This window comes from Acipenser ruthenus, chromosome 8 (genome assembly GCF_902713425.1).
Source record: "Acipenser ruthenus chromosome 8, fAciRut3.2 maternal haplotype, whole genome shotgun sequence".
Classification (NCBI taxonomy): Eukaryota; Metazoa; Chordata; class Actinopteri; order Acipenseriformes; family Acipenseridae; genus Acipenser; species Acipenser ruthenus.
This window is the reverse complement of record NC_081196.1, coordinates 19,218,418-19,239,737: the sequence shown is the minus strand read 5'-3', so window position 1 is coordinate 19,239,737 and position 21,320 is coordinate 19,218,418. Positions and strand designations below refer to the sequence as shown.

General features: G+C 36.2%; 1 protein-coding gene across 7 annotated transcripts in view; it reads left to right on the top strand.

Annotated features, from left to right (window-relative positions):
• The window catches only part of LOC117406858 (roundabout homolog 1-like), a 409,265-nt gene that overhangs the window by 205,405 nt on the left and 182,540 nt on the right, over positions 1-21,320 (top strand). Inside the window, exon 1 of one of the 7 annotated variants that reach the window (XM_059028688.1) lies at positions 6,883-7,943. The exons of 4 other annotated variants lie outside the window; for them this stretch is intronic. In XM_059028688.1, coding sequence (XP_058884671.1) covers positions 7,886-7,943 — 58 coding nt within the window. In that variant the 5' untranslated portion in view covers positions 6,883-7,885. Of the gene's footprint in view, positions 1-6,882; positions 7,944-7,999; positions 8,017-8,620; positions 8,673-21,320 lie in introns of those variants that run through there. 2 more of the 7 variants (XM_059028690.1, XM_059028689.1) reach the window with 2 other exon arrangements.

Genomic DNA, 21,320 nt, shown 5'->3' with positions numbered 1-21,320 from the left:
ACGCGAAATTTAGTACACGTTTCAAGTATTTAGTACACATTCTAATTTGACTTTAGTATCCCTGATCCCTGAAAATGAAATTAGAACCAATGAATTGAAAGAAAATAGTATGTGTAATAAATTATCCAATTATAAGTCATGGATGTCGCCAGTTTGAGTCCAGGCTATTCCTTTGCCGACCCAGCTTCTAGCGGGCGGCGCACAATTGGCCGAGCGCCGCCCCGGGGGAGGGAGGGTTAAGTCGGTCAGGGTGTCCTCAGCTCACCGCGCACCAGCGACCCCTGTGGTCTGGCCGGGCGCCTGCGGGCTTGCCTGTAAGCTGCCCAGGGCTGCGTTGTCCTCCGACACTGTAGGTCTGGGTGGCTGCATGGTGAGTCTGAAATGTGTAAAAAAGTGGACGGCTAACGGTACACGCTTCGGAGGACAGCGTGTGTTCGTCTTCGCCCCTCCCGAGTCAGCGCAGGGGTGGTAGGGGTGAGCTGAACTAAACAAAATAATTGGACACTACTAAATTGGGGAGAAAGTGTAAACTATCTGATAACATCTTTCATTATAGTTCAGTGTTTCAGAGCATGTAAACAGGGAACACACCAAGCTCTTTAGAAGAGGCTCACAGGAACCAGCTTTTAGAAAAAATGTACCAAGGCTAACAGCAGAACCGTATGTCTGGGTTGTTAAGTTTTGTTTTCACAGTTCTGGTATTTAATTGTTTTAATGTATGTCCAGGTTGGCTTAATCTTGTACTAGTCACTCACTTCTGGCAAATGTGTTTAATTGTGTGCTGATGTCACCTTATATCCCCTGGGGTGTCTAAGCTGGGCCCACAGAACTCATTTAATTTGAGAACTGAGTCTGATTCAAACCCAGGTTTGTGATTTAATCTACTGTACAACTGGCATGGTGTAAAAGAGGAAAACTGTACATATTGTGAGCAGAGCCATCAAATTATCTTTGTGAAAATGTAGTGAATTGTGATCCGTTATTTATCACAATGAGCCTCTATCCACCTTGGTATTAAAATGAGCGCTGCTAGTACACCACTATAAACAACTATGGTAGCTAACTTGCTTTATCTGAGGGGAAATGATGTTAAACCCCTGTGTGCCCTGTTGTCAAGTGTCTTTGTCACTGTAATTTGCCAGTTTTTCATTGTTATTTCAACAAGCACGTGAGTAGCATTTAATGGCTGTAAATACAAAATCGGAGCCATCATTGAAAAAGAAGATATGTAAAATATTTGACAGACAGACTCCGAATACACCAGATTTTGATACACTCAATAAAGAAGGAACTTTTCACAATCGGATAAGCAGTTTTCTAGTAACAAGTAAACATGTCAGTGTGGTGTCCAGCTCCACTATACTATAAACCGTAGTGTAACAACCAATGTTAAAAAGTTGTAGTTTGTCAACAGTCGGAGAGGTCCCAATTCACAGTCTTGTAAACTTGAGACAGCCTTTTAAGAGTGCTATCAAGGACCCACTGTTGTTTAAAAGACCGTAGCTCAATCTGTTTCATATTAAGGTTTGTTTGAGTGTTTGTTTACAGATGAATTGGCTTTTTAGGAATACCAAAATGGGAAACAGTGTTGTGTACCCAGTGCACTGTGTGGTGAGAGAGTTTAAGATGGGGGTCTTTCCTATGCACCATTTGTGTGGTACGGATAAGTTCCTTTGCTGTATGATTTGAGAAGCACTTTACTGATCCAGACAGTACCAGAAACATGTCATGTCGTGTTGTGAGGTTGCCAATAGAAGAATGGTGTGCAGTGCCTTAAATAAAAAATAATATTTGCAGAACTTAAACTACCATCAGAGGATAGATTTTCACGGTAATGATTTTATCCACTGAAATTGTTGCAGCAAATCACTGAGCAAATATTTGATAAAAAAATACTTTTCCCCGGATAAGTATTACTTAAAGTTGAAAAAAAATTGGTGTGCATGGAAAACTCATGAAGGCCTCCCACTTACACTGACAAAGGAGTCCTTTGTGTGTCTGATTTGGCAAGATGCCTAATGTATATATGGCTTTTCCTGGACATATTTAGTTTATTACTTCAGTTTTATGAAATCCACAACTTTTGACAGCAGACATTTAACATGTTATTACAGAAATATGAGGAAATAACTTGCTTATTACAAGTCTATTTTTCCCCCTTTTTAAAATATTTTTTTCAAAACCGTGACTAAGGTATTGAAATCCTAACTCGCCAAATGATAGTTTTTCTATCAAAGAGATCAGAAGTTATGATTAATGGGGGTTAAACTTTTTTTGAAATGTATACTTTTTTCTAGTATACAGAACTATTGAGGGTAGGGAATGGTATTGGTCTCATAACCTATATTTATATAACCAACTGTTTGTGTATTTTACTGCTATTTGCAACTTAACAATTTTGCATGTTTATAATTCGGAACAAATACTAAACATCAATGTAGAATGTACAGTTGTCTGCTTACTGTATTTTGTAATATAACATTTTAACTAGTAACCTGGATCATTATACAGGACTGTTTTTAAATGGTGTAAACAGAAAGAAAGAAAGAAAGAAAGAAAGAAAGAAAGAAAGAATACCAGACATCACCAGCAGAGGGAGGACTTAACCCATTTATCTCTCACATCCATGTTTCCTATTATTATTATTATTTATTTCTTAGCAGACGCCCTTATCCAGGGCGACTTACAATTGTTACAAGATATCACATTATACATTATTTCACATTATACAGATATCACAATTTTTTTTTTTTTTACATACAATTACCCATTTATACAGTTGGGTTTTTACTGGAGCAATCTAGGTAAAGTACCTTGCTCAAGGGGACAACAGCAGTGTCCCACACTAGGGATTGAACCCACAACCCTCCGGTCAAGAGTCCAGAGCCCTGACCACTACTCCACACTGCTGTCCATATTGTCAAATGTTAAAGCAGACGGTCTTATGCGGGGTGTGAGCCATATGAAGCTGATTGCACTCCAGGGCAGCAGTGTGGAGTAGTGGTTAGGGCTCTGGACTCTTGACCAGAAGGTTGTGGGTTCAATCCCAGGTGGGGACACTGCTTCTGTACCCTTGAGCAAGGTACTTTACCTAGATTGCTCCAGTAAAAACCCAACTGTATAAATGGGTAATTGTATGTAAAAATAATGTGTAAAAAATAATGTAATTGTATGTAAAAATAATGTGATATCTTGTAATAATTGTAAGTTGCCCTGGATAAGGGCGTCTGCTAAGAAATAAATAATAATAATAATAATAATAATGTTATGTTTTTTTTTCTTCTTCTATTTAGCGGTGAAGTATCCCATTTAGGCTCTTAATGGGTTTGAAAACAGCAGAAAGCAGAAAGCAAAATCAAAATGCAATAAACTGACAGGTTTAGCACACAAATATTGTAAAACTTATTTGGTCAGCTTTTTAGTTTTATTAAATAAAATGTAAACATTCCTGACAGTAGTCTTTAATTGTTAAAGGTTACTGTCAGAAATGTTTTTATTTTATTTAATGTGTGTTTGTGATTTTCTGACTCTAAGAGCCCACAGGTTGTTAGAACGTCTCTTCTAAACAAAACGGTTGGGCAGATCTTTGTTAGAGCATAAATAGATGTTAAGTCAAAGTCATATTTGAATACCTATATTTTACATGAGATACACACAGAGCAATAGTAAAAATGGTAACATAATGAACAATGAAGCAGGTTTGTGCTACTGCATTCAGTAAAGATAGCTAACAAGATAACTTGATATTTTTATGTATATTTAGAAATCATCAAATTGGTATCACTTGTACTATTGATAATTAACTATTAATAAAATATATATCACTGAAATATTTGGTAAAAAAAAAAAAGATCTTAGTGGAAACTGTGCTGAATTCCTATGTATTTTTCCTTTCACTGCCACAAGGTGGTGCTGTAGTACTCCCGCTTCTTGGTTACTGCATTTTCTGGAGGCATTGCACTTGGTAATGACCACATGTTAAATTCAAGGAGAGATGTCTGCATTACAGTATTAAAGGCTTTGTTTGAACAACAACTGCGATAACCTTGTTTTTACAAGCAAAAGGGTGTAAAACTGTATTGTCGCATGATTTTTTTTTTATAAGTCACTTGTCAGGCTGAGGAAATTCATATCCCACCCACATTTAAATCATTCATTCGATTTATAGAATTCTGCTAAACACGGTTAGTCGTGCTTGTTTTTGTGCTATTTTAATAATGTTTTATTTCTGAATGTGTTGGCTTTTGTAACCACTGTAATCCCTTAACTGCTTTGCTATCTCTTACACAGTGTGAACAGCTGTGATATGTAGCACACACTGTTGCATAAATGGGCCGCCCCTCACATACATTTATTTGTTGATCAAATTGTGACACAAGTGGCGTCCCTGACACATTCTGTAATATATAAATGCTTCTTCTCCCAGTTGCACATCAGGACCATTCTTTGCTTTGCTGCAGAGTTATGTATACAATTTCCCTTCATTTTATAAAATGTAAACACCTTTCAGACTTGTAACATTCAATCAGTGCTGTCTTAAGCCCTTTTCACGCTGGCATGCTCTACCCGGGTCAGGACCAGGTGTCATGCGGGTCAGGTACGTGATTTCCCACTACTTTTGATAAAGCAGGGTTGACCTGGGTGACAGAGGCAAGTGCAGAATGCGCGTGTCAATGCCCTGGAAGCAGCTTGTTACTGACGCTTCCATCCAAGCTTCTCTGGATTGAACCATTGGACCAAATGTTGATTCGAGCAAATGTTTCTTCATCCCTGCTGCAATCTGGCTCATGCTGTGTCGCAATCAACATAAATATGGCTAAACAGAATAAACAGAAATGTTCCTTGCGGAAGTGAAACCTTCACGCAGGCATGGCTGTTTGTTATACTGCGTCGGCTCATGAACGTCCGTCTGCATTTTGTCTCGCTCAACCCGGGTCAAAGCGTCTCGACCCACATCCTGAGATGGGTTGCTGGGACCCGGGTCAACCCAGGTACGACCCAGTTAAGTGGTTTCACACTACGTGGGATTGTGACCCGGGTAGCCAGATTCTGGGTCCAGACCCAGGTAGGAGTGCCAGTGTGAAAGGGGCTTGAGCTGCCCATAGTGGCTTCACACTCTGTTGACAGTGTTCGTGTAGATTTTTCTAATTTTTGTTCAGTTTCATACAGTGTCATACATTTGTATATTTACAGCTATGGCCAAAAGGCTCACCTAGAATTTTAGAATGGAGACATAATTTTTTTTAAAAATGAGATATATATATATATATATATATATATATATATATATATATATATATATATATATATATATATATATATATATATCATTTTGATATTTTATTTAACATCATGTAAACAAAGACACAAAATATTATCTAAATTCTACCGGAAGCCATAATAGTAGTACAGTGTTTCATATTAGATTTCAAAATGTCACATTTTCCAATTAGTGTCAGTTTTTCATTAAGTATATGGAAAACTACGAAATGGTATACAATGTAATATGTTAATGTAACATTATTCAGCAGGTTTAATTCGACTTTATGAAGCAAAATTTGTTAATTCTGTAGGGTGATGCAAAACGTTTGGCCATATCTGTAGGTGAACAAAAAATGGTTTCCATATACAAGCACTGTACCTGTATTATATCTATTGTAGACTTCATATACAACTTGATCTTCATTGGGAATACATTGCTACATTCCTAGGTACACAGTTTTAAATTTCAATCAAACCTTACTTTTAAAAGTAAAGCTTACTGTGTGTGTACACGCATTTATTTTGGTGTAGCTGTGTGGATAACAGTAAATAAGAGGCTAACAGATGACTGCAGTACAGGTATTGGTAGTCAGGAAAATTGATATTTGATTGTTTCATTAAAAGTAAGTCTTTAGTTTGCAAAGTAAATTACAATCTTTGATCACAAGAAGCTTTTCATCTTATTGCTAATCGCCCTTCAAGTGAATTTTAATTGGCTGATTAAGATGGTATCTTTCCTGGCCATGCGGTATCTGGGATTAGGAATGCCAACATGACAAAAACCGTGCTTATAAACAAAGTTTCCGTTTCACATCTGTGAGACTTGAAGATAGCTGTGTTGGAAATGCCAGCACTGAACAGTACTCTTTGCCAGCACAGCTGACAGCTCTGGCCATGCTGTGGATTGAAATACGGGTTAAAGTAAAAAAAAAAAAAAAAAAAAAAAAAAAAAAAGTAAAGTGGTTGTCTCTATACTTTTTAATAACTGTACATATTTAATGATAGTAGTGATTGTGTGCTTGTTTGAGTATGAACTTGTAAAGTAAATAATACAAAAACCGTTGAACATTGCATACGATGGTTTTGCAGTGCACTACCACTAATATTATTTTATGTACAGTACTAGACTTTTCGCTCAAAACATAAGTAGAGTTAAATTCGGATAGCATAAAACTAAACACTTTAAATGAAAACTGAGTTGGTTACGGCAGGGGGCTGTTGGTTAAAATTAGGTTACATTGCAGTAGGTGATATGCGATATCCACGGTTTGATCTATGTAGATTTACTTAGGTATTGTTATCCCGTGTGGCTATAAATAAAGTTACCGGTATAATATATTTACATGTTACATGATATTATCAAATAAATAAATAAATAATAAAGAAAAAAGAAACTATTGTAACGCTTTTATTACAGAAGTTGTAAAAGTGTGTTACAAATATGTTCTTGACGTTAGAAATGCATAAAAGGTGGAGTTACATGTTTTGTTTTTAACTTGCATAGTAATGCTTTCTGAAACTCCATCGTGTCCTTGTTAAAATGATTACGCACATTTTTGGAATTGACTATTGATTAAATCAATCCAGCATGGAAGAGGTTAAGTTCCATCATTGGTAAAATCCATTGTTTAACATCAGAGAGGGGTGAATGGCGCGTACCATTATACAATCCTAGCAGCCACCCTGTGAAACTGCCGTTTGTTTTCATTCCCCTTTGTGAGTCAGAGGGGGTTAGACACTGAGATAAAAAAAAAAAAAAAAAATTAAATAACTCAGCAGAGGGAATAATATTAGGCAAGTGAGCACAAATCCAGCTGTTAAACTGCAACGAAGAAGAAAAAAAAAAACAGATGCACTGAACGTCTGTTTCTGAACTGAAACGGAAAAGTTTTCGTGCTCACAAGGGGAAAAGTCATTCAGAATTGATGAGAATGAAAGGACTGACGTCTGGATTTTAACATTTTAAGTCTGTATTAAGGAGGTGTATACTACAGCACTTTTGGGGAATCTGTTCAATTGGCATTTTCCCTTTTTCTTAGAAAGAAGAGTATATGTGTGCGCTCAGTCAAGCCTAAATTGAGAAGATATTCAAACTGTGCTTAGTATGAGCAAAAAGTGTCACTGAACTGAGGAAAAAAAAAAAAAAAAACTTTCAAGAAACTTCAAAGTTACCAGGAAAAATAATGTGGCAAGCGACTTGGTATCGACTTTAGCCATTTAAACTTGTTGGGCCAACTACTGTGTTCAGATGCACAGTATATTTGTAACCAGGACTGGACTGTTTTTGGCTTTTTTTCCCCATAACTCTCACATTGAGAGATCCATCCAACTCACGAAAAAAAACTGTTGAGAATTGATTAATTTACTTAAAGACAAAGGAACAGATTTGGATTTTTAAAACACTTCCAGCTTTATATTGGCTTCTGGGAAACGTCATCATATTTGTTTCAGTGAAAATAACCACGGATTCAAATAATACATATCGTTTTTTTCATATGAGAACACGTGATATATTTCTGTTTTAAAATCTGAAAACAGGATTATGAAGGACCAGGCATCGTTTTGCTTGCAGTGATTATTTGGGATTATAAAGTTACTTTTTTTTCTAGGAACCTTTTGAACAATGCCTGCACGTTTTATAGGAATTTACCTTGTGTTTGGATTCCTCAGTACTTGCTCAGGTATTTTTTTCCTTACTTTTTGCCATTCATTATTATGGGATTGAATTCTGATCACGCTTCCTAATAGCTATAGGTAAAGTAATTTTGTCTATTTAATACTCATAGACATTGGACTATTATCAACTGTAAACATCAATGTTATATTTTGTTTCTGGTAAAATCGGAGTGTTCACAGTCCGGCTCAGGAAATTAGTGGTCTTTTTAGTTTAAAATAAGACTCGAGGTTGATTTGATTTGAATTTACAGCGGTGCAACACAGGATGCAGTAGTTGTAATTAGGAGTCTGGATTTGAAACAATAGCGACTCCTATTATTATGTTAACTGGCAACTGTAATTAAACCTTATTATGACCACGCGAGAGGAAACTATTCACTTCTGCTGTATGAATAACTTCCTTTGCTACTTGTTAAATGCACCGATATATTTTTGGGATACATCATTGCATACTGGCCTTCTGAGAACACCTTTACTCTGTTTTGATGTACATTTATTGCTTCCTATGAAATAATAACCATCATTATCATAATAATAAAGTAAAACAGGAACTGTATCCACCTTTCACCGTCCACCTCCTCCCGAGAAGCGTACAGGCTGCAGTTTAAACTTGCCAAGCTGGGCCATATGGCATCGTCTGTCCTTTTAATTAAAAAAAAAAAAAAAAAAAAAGCAAGCCTTTCTGTTATTGCAGTTCATGCAGCGCGCTGTTTCATTATTGAGATACATTACAGGTAGGGTTTTGTGAAATAAATAAATTTTAAAAAAAGCAAGTAAGGTAGCAATAATACTTTCACTGTACTCTGCACGTGCAATTTACATCCATTTATTGGGTTATTAGACATGAAACGACGTTAACAGCCCATAATATAGTGATAAGGCAGAAAAAAAGGTAATTTAGTAACTGTTTGGTAAGAGTAATGATTATATTTTGTCGCTGTTGTATAGGAAAATTATGTAAATGACATTAATTTCTAAAACCACTGTTTAATGTTAATTGTATAGGGGTTCCAGCAATTAATACTGTAGGATAACACAACATTCTTATTTTTATTTATTTATTTATTTATTTATTTATTTATTTATTTATTTCTTAAGCAAGCGCCCTTACCCAGGGCGACTTAAAGTTGTAAACAAAAAATACATTTCAAGAATCAGTGCAAGTATTAATACAATTAATAGCAAAAACTTCAATTACTTTCTAAAACAGTTGAATAAGATTCTGTCCCTACAGCTAAAAGTACCTTTGGGGATACTGCATAAGCACACTGGACTGTAAAAATGTAGTAAATAGACACCAAGGTACTGTTGTTTGTGTGTGTGTTTTTTTTTTTTTTGTGAACTTTGGACACTGGACACATTTTTAAAAGAAAAATGCTGATGTTACAGAACTAACAATAAACAAATAGGTTGCTTGTAGGAGCTCTTGCTTTGTGAATATTTTGGGGAAAAAACGTGAACTGTTAAATTAAGTGTGGAGTAGTGGTAAGGGCTCTGGACTCCTAACCAGAGGGTCGTGGGTTCAATCCCCAGTGAGGGACACTGCTGTTGTACCCTTGAGCAAGGTACTTTACCTAGATTGCTCCAGTAAAAACCCAACTGTTTAAATGGGTAATTGTATGTAAAAATAATGTGCTATCTGTATAATGTGAAATAATGTATAATGTGATATCTTGTAACAATTGTAAGTCGCCCTGGATAAGGGCGTCTGCTAAGAAATAATTAATAATTAATAATAATAATAATAATAAGTAGCTTTGAGATGTTACTGTTTTTAAGTTAATGGGCATCTGGTCTCGTTTTAACTCTTTAATTAGTCTGTACTTATTGTTGCTTATTACCATAATAACCATAACATTCTCCCTGTTTTTGCTAGACCCTTAGTATTGGGATTTGTGTTTCTAAATGGCTATAGTTCATATTGAGCTGGTAAGACAAACACTTTGCATAAAAAGCTACTTCTAGGACTTCGGCTCCATGACGAAATAACTACCATTAAAGAGTTGGTTGTAGGGAAAACATGGCCATATACACTTGTGAGGCATGTTGCCTGGCTTTAAACAAAAGTATAGTTGTGTATCTTGACAGTTTTTACACACAGTACTTTTCACACTAGTATGTCGATGTTCTGGCTTTGACTGCACATAAAGTTTGGATTGGAGGTATATGCAATTATAACCATACAACTATGTCTGTTTCTTTGATCAGTTCAGTAGACATTTAAATGACTTGTCTTGGGCTACTGTGTCAGGTTAAGTTTAGTAGAACACAGTATACTGAATTCTAATAGGACAAATACTGTATGTGAGCTAATTGGCAAAATGGAGACATATTAGCCTAATCTGTGATACAGGTGAAGCTATTCAGTAGATTCAATTCTATACAGCAGTTTTGTTATCAGGATGCACTTTACCCAATTTATGAAAGCAGAATAAACAAAAGGCAAATCTCATCAACATTAGGGAAATGGCGAAACTTTGAGGCAATTTGCTCAGAGCCAATGTAGGCCCTCTGTGTCCACATTTATTCACTTGTGTAGAGAGGTGTCAGTAGAATAGTAAATGAAGGAAGAGGAGATTACTACAGAGATACAGGGATTAATGGTCATTAGTTGGTGTTTGATGTGGAGTTTTTTGCTTTGGGTTCTTTATCATGTCTGTAGATAAGACAGACCAGAGCTAATGGACACGCTGATAGCTGCAAGGTTCACAGACCATCGCCTTCAAACTTTTCAGTTTACTTAAAGGTGCGGTGTCCCACCATCATTTTCAGTTGTAATGGTAAAATATTACTCCCCCGTCTTCTATAGTTTAGCCTTCTTTGCTCTATACATAACAGAAAGTAGCTGCTTGTTCTCAGTCTTGGTATGTGTTCTCCAAAGGTAGTTGAAGCTCGGGTCACAAGCCTGCCTATCCCTGAAGCCTGCTACTTACACTAGTAGGTGTAGGAGATTATAAATGGTATCATAAGGTCCTGGTGTTGCCGAAGTAACCAAAAAGAAATTAAAAAAGGTTAAATGCATTTTTTTCCATAGAGAAAAATAAAATACATTATGGATGTTTTTATAACAGTATGGGTCACTATTAAAGTTATTTAAATAGACTGCTTCCCTGTGTTAAAATACAAAGTGAGTTCCTTGCTTGAACTGCATTGCTAATTGTTGTGTTCCAGGTCAACTTCAACTGAATGATTTATAAAGTTGTTAAATAATGGGCACGTAAAATCGAAGCATAACTTTTGTTTAGCAATTGTCTCTGGATAAAAATGTTACCCAGTTTCTAAAATATTTTAATGAAGGAACAGGAAGATATTAGTATGCTGCTGCGTCTTAAAGTATGTCCTTTGTCTCATAAAAAATAAATACTAACTTTTGAAAGCTCTCAATGTTAGCTTTGAAAAAAGCTTGCTGTCCATCAGACTAAGCTAATCTGAGCAGCAGGGAATTCAGATGATTTACTGTCTGTTTATACTGTTCACTTTAGAGATAGTAAACTCAAAGCAAGTTTTTTTCCCATTAAGAATATGGAAAATAATAACATACATTTTAGCCATAAAATGGTAAAAAAAAAAAAAAAAAGAAAAAACACTAGCTTTGCAGAGTCACAAAGCTCCAATAATCTAGTGTAGAAGGTGTATGTCTCAGTGAGAGCTGGCTATTTTGAACAAGAATGTTTTATAAAATTGCAACAGGCCCAGGTGAGCAATTAGGTTATGTGACTGGACGCCACCTGGCTGGTAGATGAATGAACTGTTTGAAGGCTAGGGTTTCACGGGTAACCTGCAGCAGTTGAACACTATGTCATCTTCCTGTCATTCTGCCAGTATGGACTGTAAAATATATATTTGATGGAGTCGCACGATAAATCAAACTGGAAACTCTAAGTAACTTTAGTTGGGGGTGAGGACCCTTTGGTGCACTAGAGGCCTGACTTATACAGCTGAGGGTTGTGTTGTGCAATCAATCATTTTGTTAGCTTTTGTTGTTTTAAAGTAAACTTTTTTTAAAGCATTTTATCCACTCCTGGTTTAAGAATTTGCTTTCTGTTCCATTAAATCCCCTTATTAAACCTATAGTGATATTCAAAAGCTCATGTTAGTTGCTAGACTCATTTAAACATTCTCCTCAATGTTCCTGTATATAAGCCTGTAACACAATTTTTCAAGTAAAAGCTTCAAAAAGCCTGCTAATACTGATTTTTCTTTCACATAATATGATAGTTACTTCTGCAGTACTTTTGTCTGTTGGTTTATATTAACAAGGTCAAGTTATGCTTGTTAAAGAATTAATTGCAAAAAAAAAAAACTGTTAAGATAACGTTAAGTTTACGACAACAACTCACACAACTAGGAAAATTGGGGTTAGGTTTTTACACTACAGCAATCTTAACTGAGACATGCTCTACCTAGTCATTGCAGCACAGACAAGGAAAGTGTGGAGTCTCCCCTGGTACCCACATGTGTAATAGTTAGCACCTCAGTTTTTCAACAATGGGTGGCCAAAAGAAATGGTCTGAAACGCTGGAATGTAACTAATTTTTAGCCACGCCTTTAACTCAAAGTACACAGCAGAGAGTTAAGCCCAAGTTATTCATATCAGGGCAGCAGTGTGGAGTTGTGGTTAGGGCTCTGGACTCTTGACCAGAGGGTTGTTAGTTCAATCCCAGATGGGGGACACAGCTGCTGTACCCTTGAGCAAGGTACTTTACCTAGATTGCTCCAGTAAAAACCCAACTGTATAAATGGGTAATTGTATGTTAAAATAATGTGATATCTTGTAACAATTGTAAGTCGCCCTGGATGAGGGCGTCTGCTAAGAAATAAATAATAATAATGTCAAACGTTGTGTTTGTAATGGGAGTTCTGATGCAACTTCACTATAGAGGCACTACCACACCTCGGTAATGTTGCTGGAGGGCCATTTGCCATTCCTTCACATACGTTTAAAAGGTCTGAATAGGTAAAACTAAACCCAGCTAATATATTAAGATGTCGTACAAACAGGAGATGGCATTTTCCCATTGTGATCTGGAGGGGCTTCTGCCTCAGAAATGGAACTGTTTTTATTTGCTTGGTTAGCTGCTTTATTCTGTTCCAAGTCCTGTGGGGCAGTACTGCAGTTTTCTCAACTGCACTTTCACTGTGACCATAATGATTGAAGTAGCTATAAAAGCTATCATTTGATATCCAGTCTATGTATTACATTCCGGTTTTCCTGGCATGTTCCTCCAGTATTCTCATGTCCAGAGGGGCCTTGTGCCAGGAGGAAACTACTGGTAGAGTTTGTGCCACGTTTTTAAAGGGAGGATCTCTGGCAGTAAAATCTGGACCATGTTTTTAATAGTGCGTCCTAAATGGTTTTGAGGTTGATGTTTTGAGGCCATATTCTGCAGGGCATCTGATTTAACCACATATCCTTCACAACCACAGTTTTTTTTTGTTTTTTTTCTGTGTCTATTTTCTTGGAAGGGACTGAGGGGCTGGAAGGTATCGCTTCTAAGGGTTTTTCAGGCCACTGGGTTGAGTTACACGTTCTAATTTATTGTTAACTTGTTCTGCACCAGGAGAAAGTTGATATTCCTGAAGTGAAACGAATAAAAATGATCTGCATAGAAATACCACAGTATACATGAACAATGAGCTGTAGTTTTAATATGTAAAACTAAAGAAAAAACTGTTTGTTTTAGAGCAGTTTTTAATGAACTTGGTATTTGTAACACTAATGTAGTCACATTTTAAGTTATTCAATTTTTGTTTTAAATGTTTGTTTTAAACAATCAGACAATTAAATGTTTTTTTGAATTTCATTGAGTGAGTTGATCACTATATGTTTATTCAGAGTTTGGCACAGTCAGTATGTGTAAACAGTAAAGTTTACATTTTGACCAATACTGAAATTTAGCATTTTGGGCACAGTGAAGAATAATAAAAAAAAGAAAAAAACATATGTACTGTACTTTTGCAGTACTGCATCATTTACATTGTGTATACAAATTCTGCATTATATTGCAATTTTAAGGGGTACTTTATCTTTAACAGCAATGGAGGATAAGGAATTGATTTGGAGGGCTGAATGTTGTTTGTTAATGTGTTTTTTAAAGTTTGGGTTTTACATTGTGTAAGTGCTCATTACCAATCTATATGGGCACTTAAATCTTTGTAATAGTATTGAAGAAAAAAAAAGGCAGTAAGTACTGTAGACAGACATTTCAGATTTGATTTGGCAGATGCATTTATTCATAGTTTCTGTTGACTCAGCTTAGACGTAGGCCTGGAATGATAGTACTAAGTTGCACTATATAATCGTGCGTGAAAGTAGGTGAATGGCTGAGGAGAAACACTGTTCCATACGAAGGCTGCCACCTTCTAAAAGTGTTTTCCATAAACTATCAACATTGAGCAGCTAACAAATCCGCTTCAGTTATCTCACTTTGTTATTATTCCAGTCCAGTTCTCAAACAGCACAACGTTGCACACAGATTTTCTGTATTTGACAGTCAATTTTGTGTTTCGATTGCTTGTACAGTATAAGTCACTTGTACCAGGTGACTGCATTCTGCAGTATTAATGACAGTAAAAGTGGCCTGTATTATTTACTGCTTACTAATACATGTGAAATACTGTTGAATGATGATTAATTGTTAATGTTTTTTTTTTTTTGTTTTTTGCTTGACAAGCCCTGACCATTTTAAACGTTGCCATTCAGTTTACTGCTGATTGTTGAAATGTAAACATGGCATGCCTTTCAATACCTTTACCACCATGTTGAGCTCTTCCTTGTTTGGCCTGAAAATACAGATAACAGAAATGAAATTGTTTGTGTTAAATGTCTGCTGTAAACCATTTTAAATGTAATTTACCCTGCCTTCTCAAATCTTTTTAATGAACTTTATATTTCCTGAATTTGGGCATTCATTTGTGTTTAAAGAGCACACAGTTGGTTTAGATTATTGGCTGCATGCTGAACGCTGCACCAGTTTGCCAGGAATACATGTTTATTGTGAGGGAAATAACACTGTATCCTGCCCACAGCGTCTGCTTATACAGAATCCAGGGACTCTTCAGTTCATGCATAAACTCTTTAACATTTTAACAAGGAGAGCCAGACAGCACTGAGGGATTTATATTCCTTAGCATGCAGTCACTACTAAGCTGCAACCAAAACACAGTTTAACTCCCTTCTCCAGACAAAGGATTTCTCCTTCCTTACATACATGTGTCCACTCCCCAATTAGCACTCAATTACCTAATTGGGGAATAAGCCACACCTGTGATTGCTGGCAGGGACAGATTTAACCCCATATCTGCCAACCTTACATTTCCACACACACATTATTTACATTAAGGGCTTTCTCCCTGCCACAAGACCTCAATCCAGAAGTTTTGATAAGCCATCCTATTTTTTATATCTTTTATAAAATGAGAGAAACGAAAGCCTTGGTTTGGAGTAAAATGTGACTCTTAATTCTACTGTGGAATGACCTTGTTTAAAGCAAACTGTATTGAACATGAGAAAATCAACAGTAATGTGAGAGAACGATTTACTTACTAGAACAAAAACACACATTTACTGTATTCATTATACTGATTATTTACTTTTGAAACAAATTGGACTTTGAACTTTTTCAGGTTTACATGTACTGAATGAGTTAACATAGATTTCCTTGTAATTTACTATACTGTGAAGGTTATTTAATTGTGTCTATTCAAAGTAAATGTTGATTTTAATAGGTTTTTAATAATACTTTGGAGTGTTATCTTCAATTTTAAATGGTGACACCGAAGATGGAATCATTCATTTCAAAGGCCAAGTATGATAACAGGAACCTGCAAGCAAGGACATAACTTTTTAAATGTAATTTTCCAAACTACAAGGAGCTTGTGAAGCAGTTTGAAATTGATGCATTGGAGTGTTTAAGTATGACCTGTTTTAGACATTCTACAATAACACACTAAAACAAATAGGTACACTGTCTTCAGAATGGTTTAAACATAGTCATGGGTAAAAGTTTTCTGTCTGTAGACAAATAAATAAAAAAATTGTCTATTTTTTATCGTGGAAAACTGTAAAATGTTTTCACACACGCTTGATTTTTATAACGTTTGACTTTTTAAAAAAATATTTACTCTCCCCGTCGTTCTGCATTTGCATCAGAATGAAGTTTCAGAGAGAGACAGAGAGAGAGAGCGAGAGAGTGCTTCTGACATGGGTCAGTATTTTGAACTGCCTTAATTAGGGAATACTTACCTTCAAAAGAACAGTACTTGCTTTTCTTTATTTGTTTAACAGTTTCCTTTAATCAAGGAAAAAGTCTAGTTCAGATTTGCTTTTGAAAGTGGTCCAAAATGACTCAGAATGCATCTGAGAGCATGTACACAACCCCAGAGCTTCTGGGGTGCCTAGGTGCCCACTAGACCCCTGGCCAAAAGATTTAGTTTACCCCAGTTCAGTCAAAATGATCATTGGCCACTTTCACCCATGCATAATAGATGTAGCTTTATTAAAGAATGACACAGTAATTTATTTCTTTATTTTTAAAATATAATATAATCTTGAAACTGTGCCCGTACCAAAACATTTTTTTTCAGGTCACACATATCCTGGATAGATTTGCAGTCGATATAGCGACTTCAGTACTTTTTTGTGCATTAATTGGGAAAAGGCTTGTTGTTTTGGATGGATGCTCTTGCTGCCAGAATAGTGAATATAAAGATATTATGATTTCTAGTGTCAGGTGGTTAGTTGATGCACAGGATTAATGTGCTGCCTAAAATGCTTTGGTCTTGTATCTTTGGGATTGGGTTCAAATACAGCATGGACCAAATTGACCCAATTGGCTGTATCACTGAATATAAAAGATCATATCCCAAAACTTCAGTTTTGCCACGGTTTACCTTTTCCTGGACCTTGTGTAGTTTACATTGCACAGTGCTTTACGCGCAGTGAGACGGAAGTCCCCATTGAAAATCAGTGGAGTCGAGTATCTTGTTAAATAGAATATCTTTTGAAACGCCCTTCAAAAAATGAGGCTGGATTTTCATTAGAATGAATTATTAGATGAATTAACAAATACGTTTATGAATTACTGTATTAATTGACAAATTTATGGACAAATTGCTGGGCAAATTGACCAAATTCACGAATTGACAAACAAACTGACGGCTGGATAGTTTTGGCACAAATGACCCTCCGTACTAAACAGTAGTGGGTACTGTACGTGCCTATAGCTAAAGGGTTTTCCCCAGAGGCAATGACTCCTGTTACAAAGAAAGATGACGACAAACCCCACTGGAGGTCCAGAGACATGCAGCCTAATTCAGTGTCATATTTTCAGTTGCTGAGAAACTAGCCAGGACCACATCCTGACAGCAGAAGGCCCACCAACTGCCCTGTCAAACTACTTGACCTTATCATTTCGAAAGTCTCCCATCTGTTACAAACAAGGCACAAGGGGGGTTGAAAATATGAGCATGCCAAAGATGTGCCATCAACATTTCACTTGGACCACCTGAATGCATCCCACCTGTACAACTGCCAGAGCCTTATTACATTTCTTGTTGCTTCAGCTAGACTTGAGTCAGACCAAAAGGTTGAAAGCCGGTGTTCATGACCAGTGAATCAACCTTCTAGCTTTTTCTTGTGATGTATTTATTTTATTGGGTAACAAGTTTCCCAAACGATTAGCAATCCATGAATAAGACATCTGGTAGTGCTTTCCTCTAAGCTTTGAATACCCAAATCTACAGGGGGAAACAAGCAGATAAAAGAAAAAACTGCTACAGAATAGTTCACTGATGCAAGATTCATTACAATGCACAGCATTCCTTGGTGATGTCTAAGTAATGCGGTTTAGGCTAGGATGTATACACTTTATCTTAAAGGGTCAGGCTGGAAATGCCGGGGGCAGGGCTCACCACTTAGCCTTGTATAAATGTTACATAGAAACTAAAAAGATGAGACAGAGTTAATTAATGTAACTATATGAGTAAGAAAACAAGTTTGGTATGTGAAATTTTAAAAGAAGATTACTTTAAAGAGTTATTTTAAAAAATATATTTATGTATCATTTAAACATGAATATCTGAAATTTGGTTGATCTTAGAAATATTTTTGCGTAATTTTAGTTTTTTATTGTGATTTTACAACGTGATGTTTGCAAAAGGTATTGAAGCTAATCTTCAGCTTGTCTTTGACAGTGCTGCTAAACAATACAAACTAAAGTGGTGTCAAATAAGAAGATTAATATATTAACTATGCGTTTGTCACCATCATTTTTTTTATATAGAAAAGAAAACAGAAAATAAACAATACCATTGTTCCAGACATTTTATTATTCACAATTATAATTTAAAAGGGTACAGGTTTTGTCTTTCTAGCATTGTCAATACCATGCCAACCAATCCAAGCTAGTGTGCTAAACTAGACCGGTACAGAAAAAAAAAAAAAAAACCTGTTTTTTGTTATTTATATATATTTAAAAAAAAAATTAAAAAATAAAGTAACCAGTCATAGATAAGTGCATTTGGTTGTTTTTGGCATTAGATACATGAAACCAATTTGATCTGTGGACAACACTGACATGTAAAACTAACATGTGACCTGAGATGCCAATAATACTTTTGATAATTATGCAAATCCCCAGAAATGTGCTTGGAATGCAGTCTTCTTTCATGACCAAAGAGGCAAAATAGAGCAATCAGTCAGGCAGATATGTGGTCATTTATGAAAAAGAGGATTAAAAGTATTTAGCAGCTTCGTACTGCCTAAGGTCTGATCCATAGCTGACTCTCGTCTTGAGGGCTTGCAAGGCAGTAAGTCCCTCTGGAATAGACAAAAAGCAAAGCTACGGAGCCTGTTCATAATTATCTAGCAGAGCACCACTGCTTAAAAGAGCCATGTCTCTGTCAGGGAACATGGAATGTCCAAAGGGACAGGAGAGGAGACAGGGATTTGCACTTTTTGTGCTGTTGGAATATGAATGTAATGCATCTTATTTCAACCTGCAATCTCATAGTGGAGCATCAAAATAATGCCTCTGTTCTCATTTTTCAAAAAGGGCATTTGTCTACCAGAATTGCATAGTTTGAACAAGTACAGTTTTAAACAAATATTTAAGAAAATTGCAGAAGTAAATGTAATCCAATGCCTACTGGGTATAGCTGAAGACTGGGAGCCACAATATCTTGGGTTTAAAATGCATCCCATGTATTAACTTTACATGTTGTTTTTTGTCTCTAAGATTAGAAAGAGCACTTTCTTTTTGCATCTGAAAGACTGTCACCATTTACTGCAAGATACATCTGGGAACATCCTCCTTCTCTGTCCAATATTTCAGCATTGTCAAGATGACAATGAAATCAGTCCCATGTCGAGCTACAGCATTCATTTCTGGTTGCTTGCTGCCAAATGGAGGCAGGTAGCAACAAGATATTGTAAACATGTTGTTTTTTCAAGCTCATTTAATATATCCCTAAAGAATATCTCTAATTACGTATATGTTGTAATTTATTACAATAAAGTCTTGTTGCAAGTGCAACGTTAAATGCATTATGTATTCAGTGCTAGGCAGACTTACCTGTCTGAGCTTTGTCTATTGTGGTGTAGTTTTATACTAATTATAGGGTTAAATATAAAAAAAACAAAAAAAAAACTTTAAGATAATTTTATACATTATTTTTCTCCCTCTAGCTTTATAAGACTATGGTTAATAACTTGTGTGTTCTGTAACTTAAAAATAAATAACCTGTTGTCAACTGCTTGCCCTTTTTAACTCCTCATCCTTAACAACAAACATAGCCCACCCAATAAAGCTGACATTGCCAGTTATAGAACAAAATATCCACTGTGAGTCTTGTTAAAGCTACATTTTGGGTTGTCAAAAGCAGTTGTTTTAATGGTTAAATTTTGCAGGCATGTCTCAGTGCCATATATTATTCTGACAAAATGCAAAGGCCAGGTGGACAGTCAAAGCAACTGTTTTATAGTTTCTATTTGACAAGTGTATTATTTTACTGTCTAATTTGCATGGTACAACATTGAAAATACTTTAGTAATTGTTTTTAGATTTTTTAGGTGCATATTTTAAATTGCTGCCTAGAGACAAGACAAGGTGAAGACGTATTTTCTATCGTTCACAAAGTAATGACTTGAGCATTTTTAAAGGCATTCAATCTTCAGTCCTTCTACTGAATTTTATTCAGACAGAATGTAATTACAAGATGTTTAGAGTTACATTTTGCGAATTTCCCTGAGACCGACCATTGACCACAATCCTGAAATTTGGGACTTTTCAAACGTGCACAGAATGAAGGAGTCCACTATTTAAATAATTGTTTTTTTTCAATTGCATTGTGGTTCAGGACTTGGTTGGCTAGTTAATGTGAATGTGCAACTTCCCAGTGGGAGGCAATGAACAGAGTTTCCTTTGAGACACCCTCCCCCCCCCCCCCCCCTTTCTTTATTTACTGCAATGGCCAACCTTGGCTTTTCAGCAACACATCAAAATAGCAGAGGCCCAAGGCCTTCTGCGGTGATGGAAATGAGGAGAGAACATTGTGTTGTTTCAACAATTTAATTGTGTGTAATAAAATACAAGCAGGTTAGACAACAAGCACAGAAAGAAGGCATGCTCTATCAGACTTGAAGGGCACAGTTCAGTACCTAAAGCTACCATTCCTTTTTTTTTCCAGTTCCATGAAAAATAGGAAGGTAATACTCTGGATAAAAAAGCCTTGGTGCTAGTGTAAAATCTAAATGGGTATTCTTAGCCACTGAAAATGTTGGTTATTGTTCAGCTCACAGCGTTTAGCGCCATTTGTTCTCTTAATATGAGGTATAGAAACAGGCATTTAATGTGAGTATCTGCCACACACATGTTAATTAGCTTAAAAGCTGAGCTGAGGGATAAAAGCAATGGATTTTGCCTCATTTTTTGCACTGGTTAATCAGATGCCATTGTGGAACACTCTTTCAGATCAGCCCTTTTTGCCTTAGTGACCATTCATTTTACTTTGCCTGAGATGCACATTTGAAATGCTAAACTCCCAGCTTTATCCTGCAAAACAAAAAAGGGTTTTGTTTGTTAAGAAAATCTCAAATTAGCCTGTGAGGAAGCCGCCTAGCATCAATCCCTCCTGAAACAAATGCATTTTGGGTAAATACTCTCCAAGTTACCCAATTAAAGCCGACAGACATTAGGTGCTCAATATGGCGCTGGCTAAATGTAATTACCTAGACATGGCTTTGCTCTCAGAGCTGTATGAGACATACTTGTTGATTAAATAAATACTTGCGGTCTGAAGTGCCGTAGTGGAGGGCCAAGAGAGCACTACAGTAAAAGAAAAAGCCTGGCAAATAGTACTTCAGAATGAGTCAAGCCTTTTAG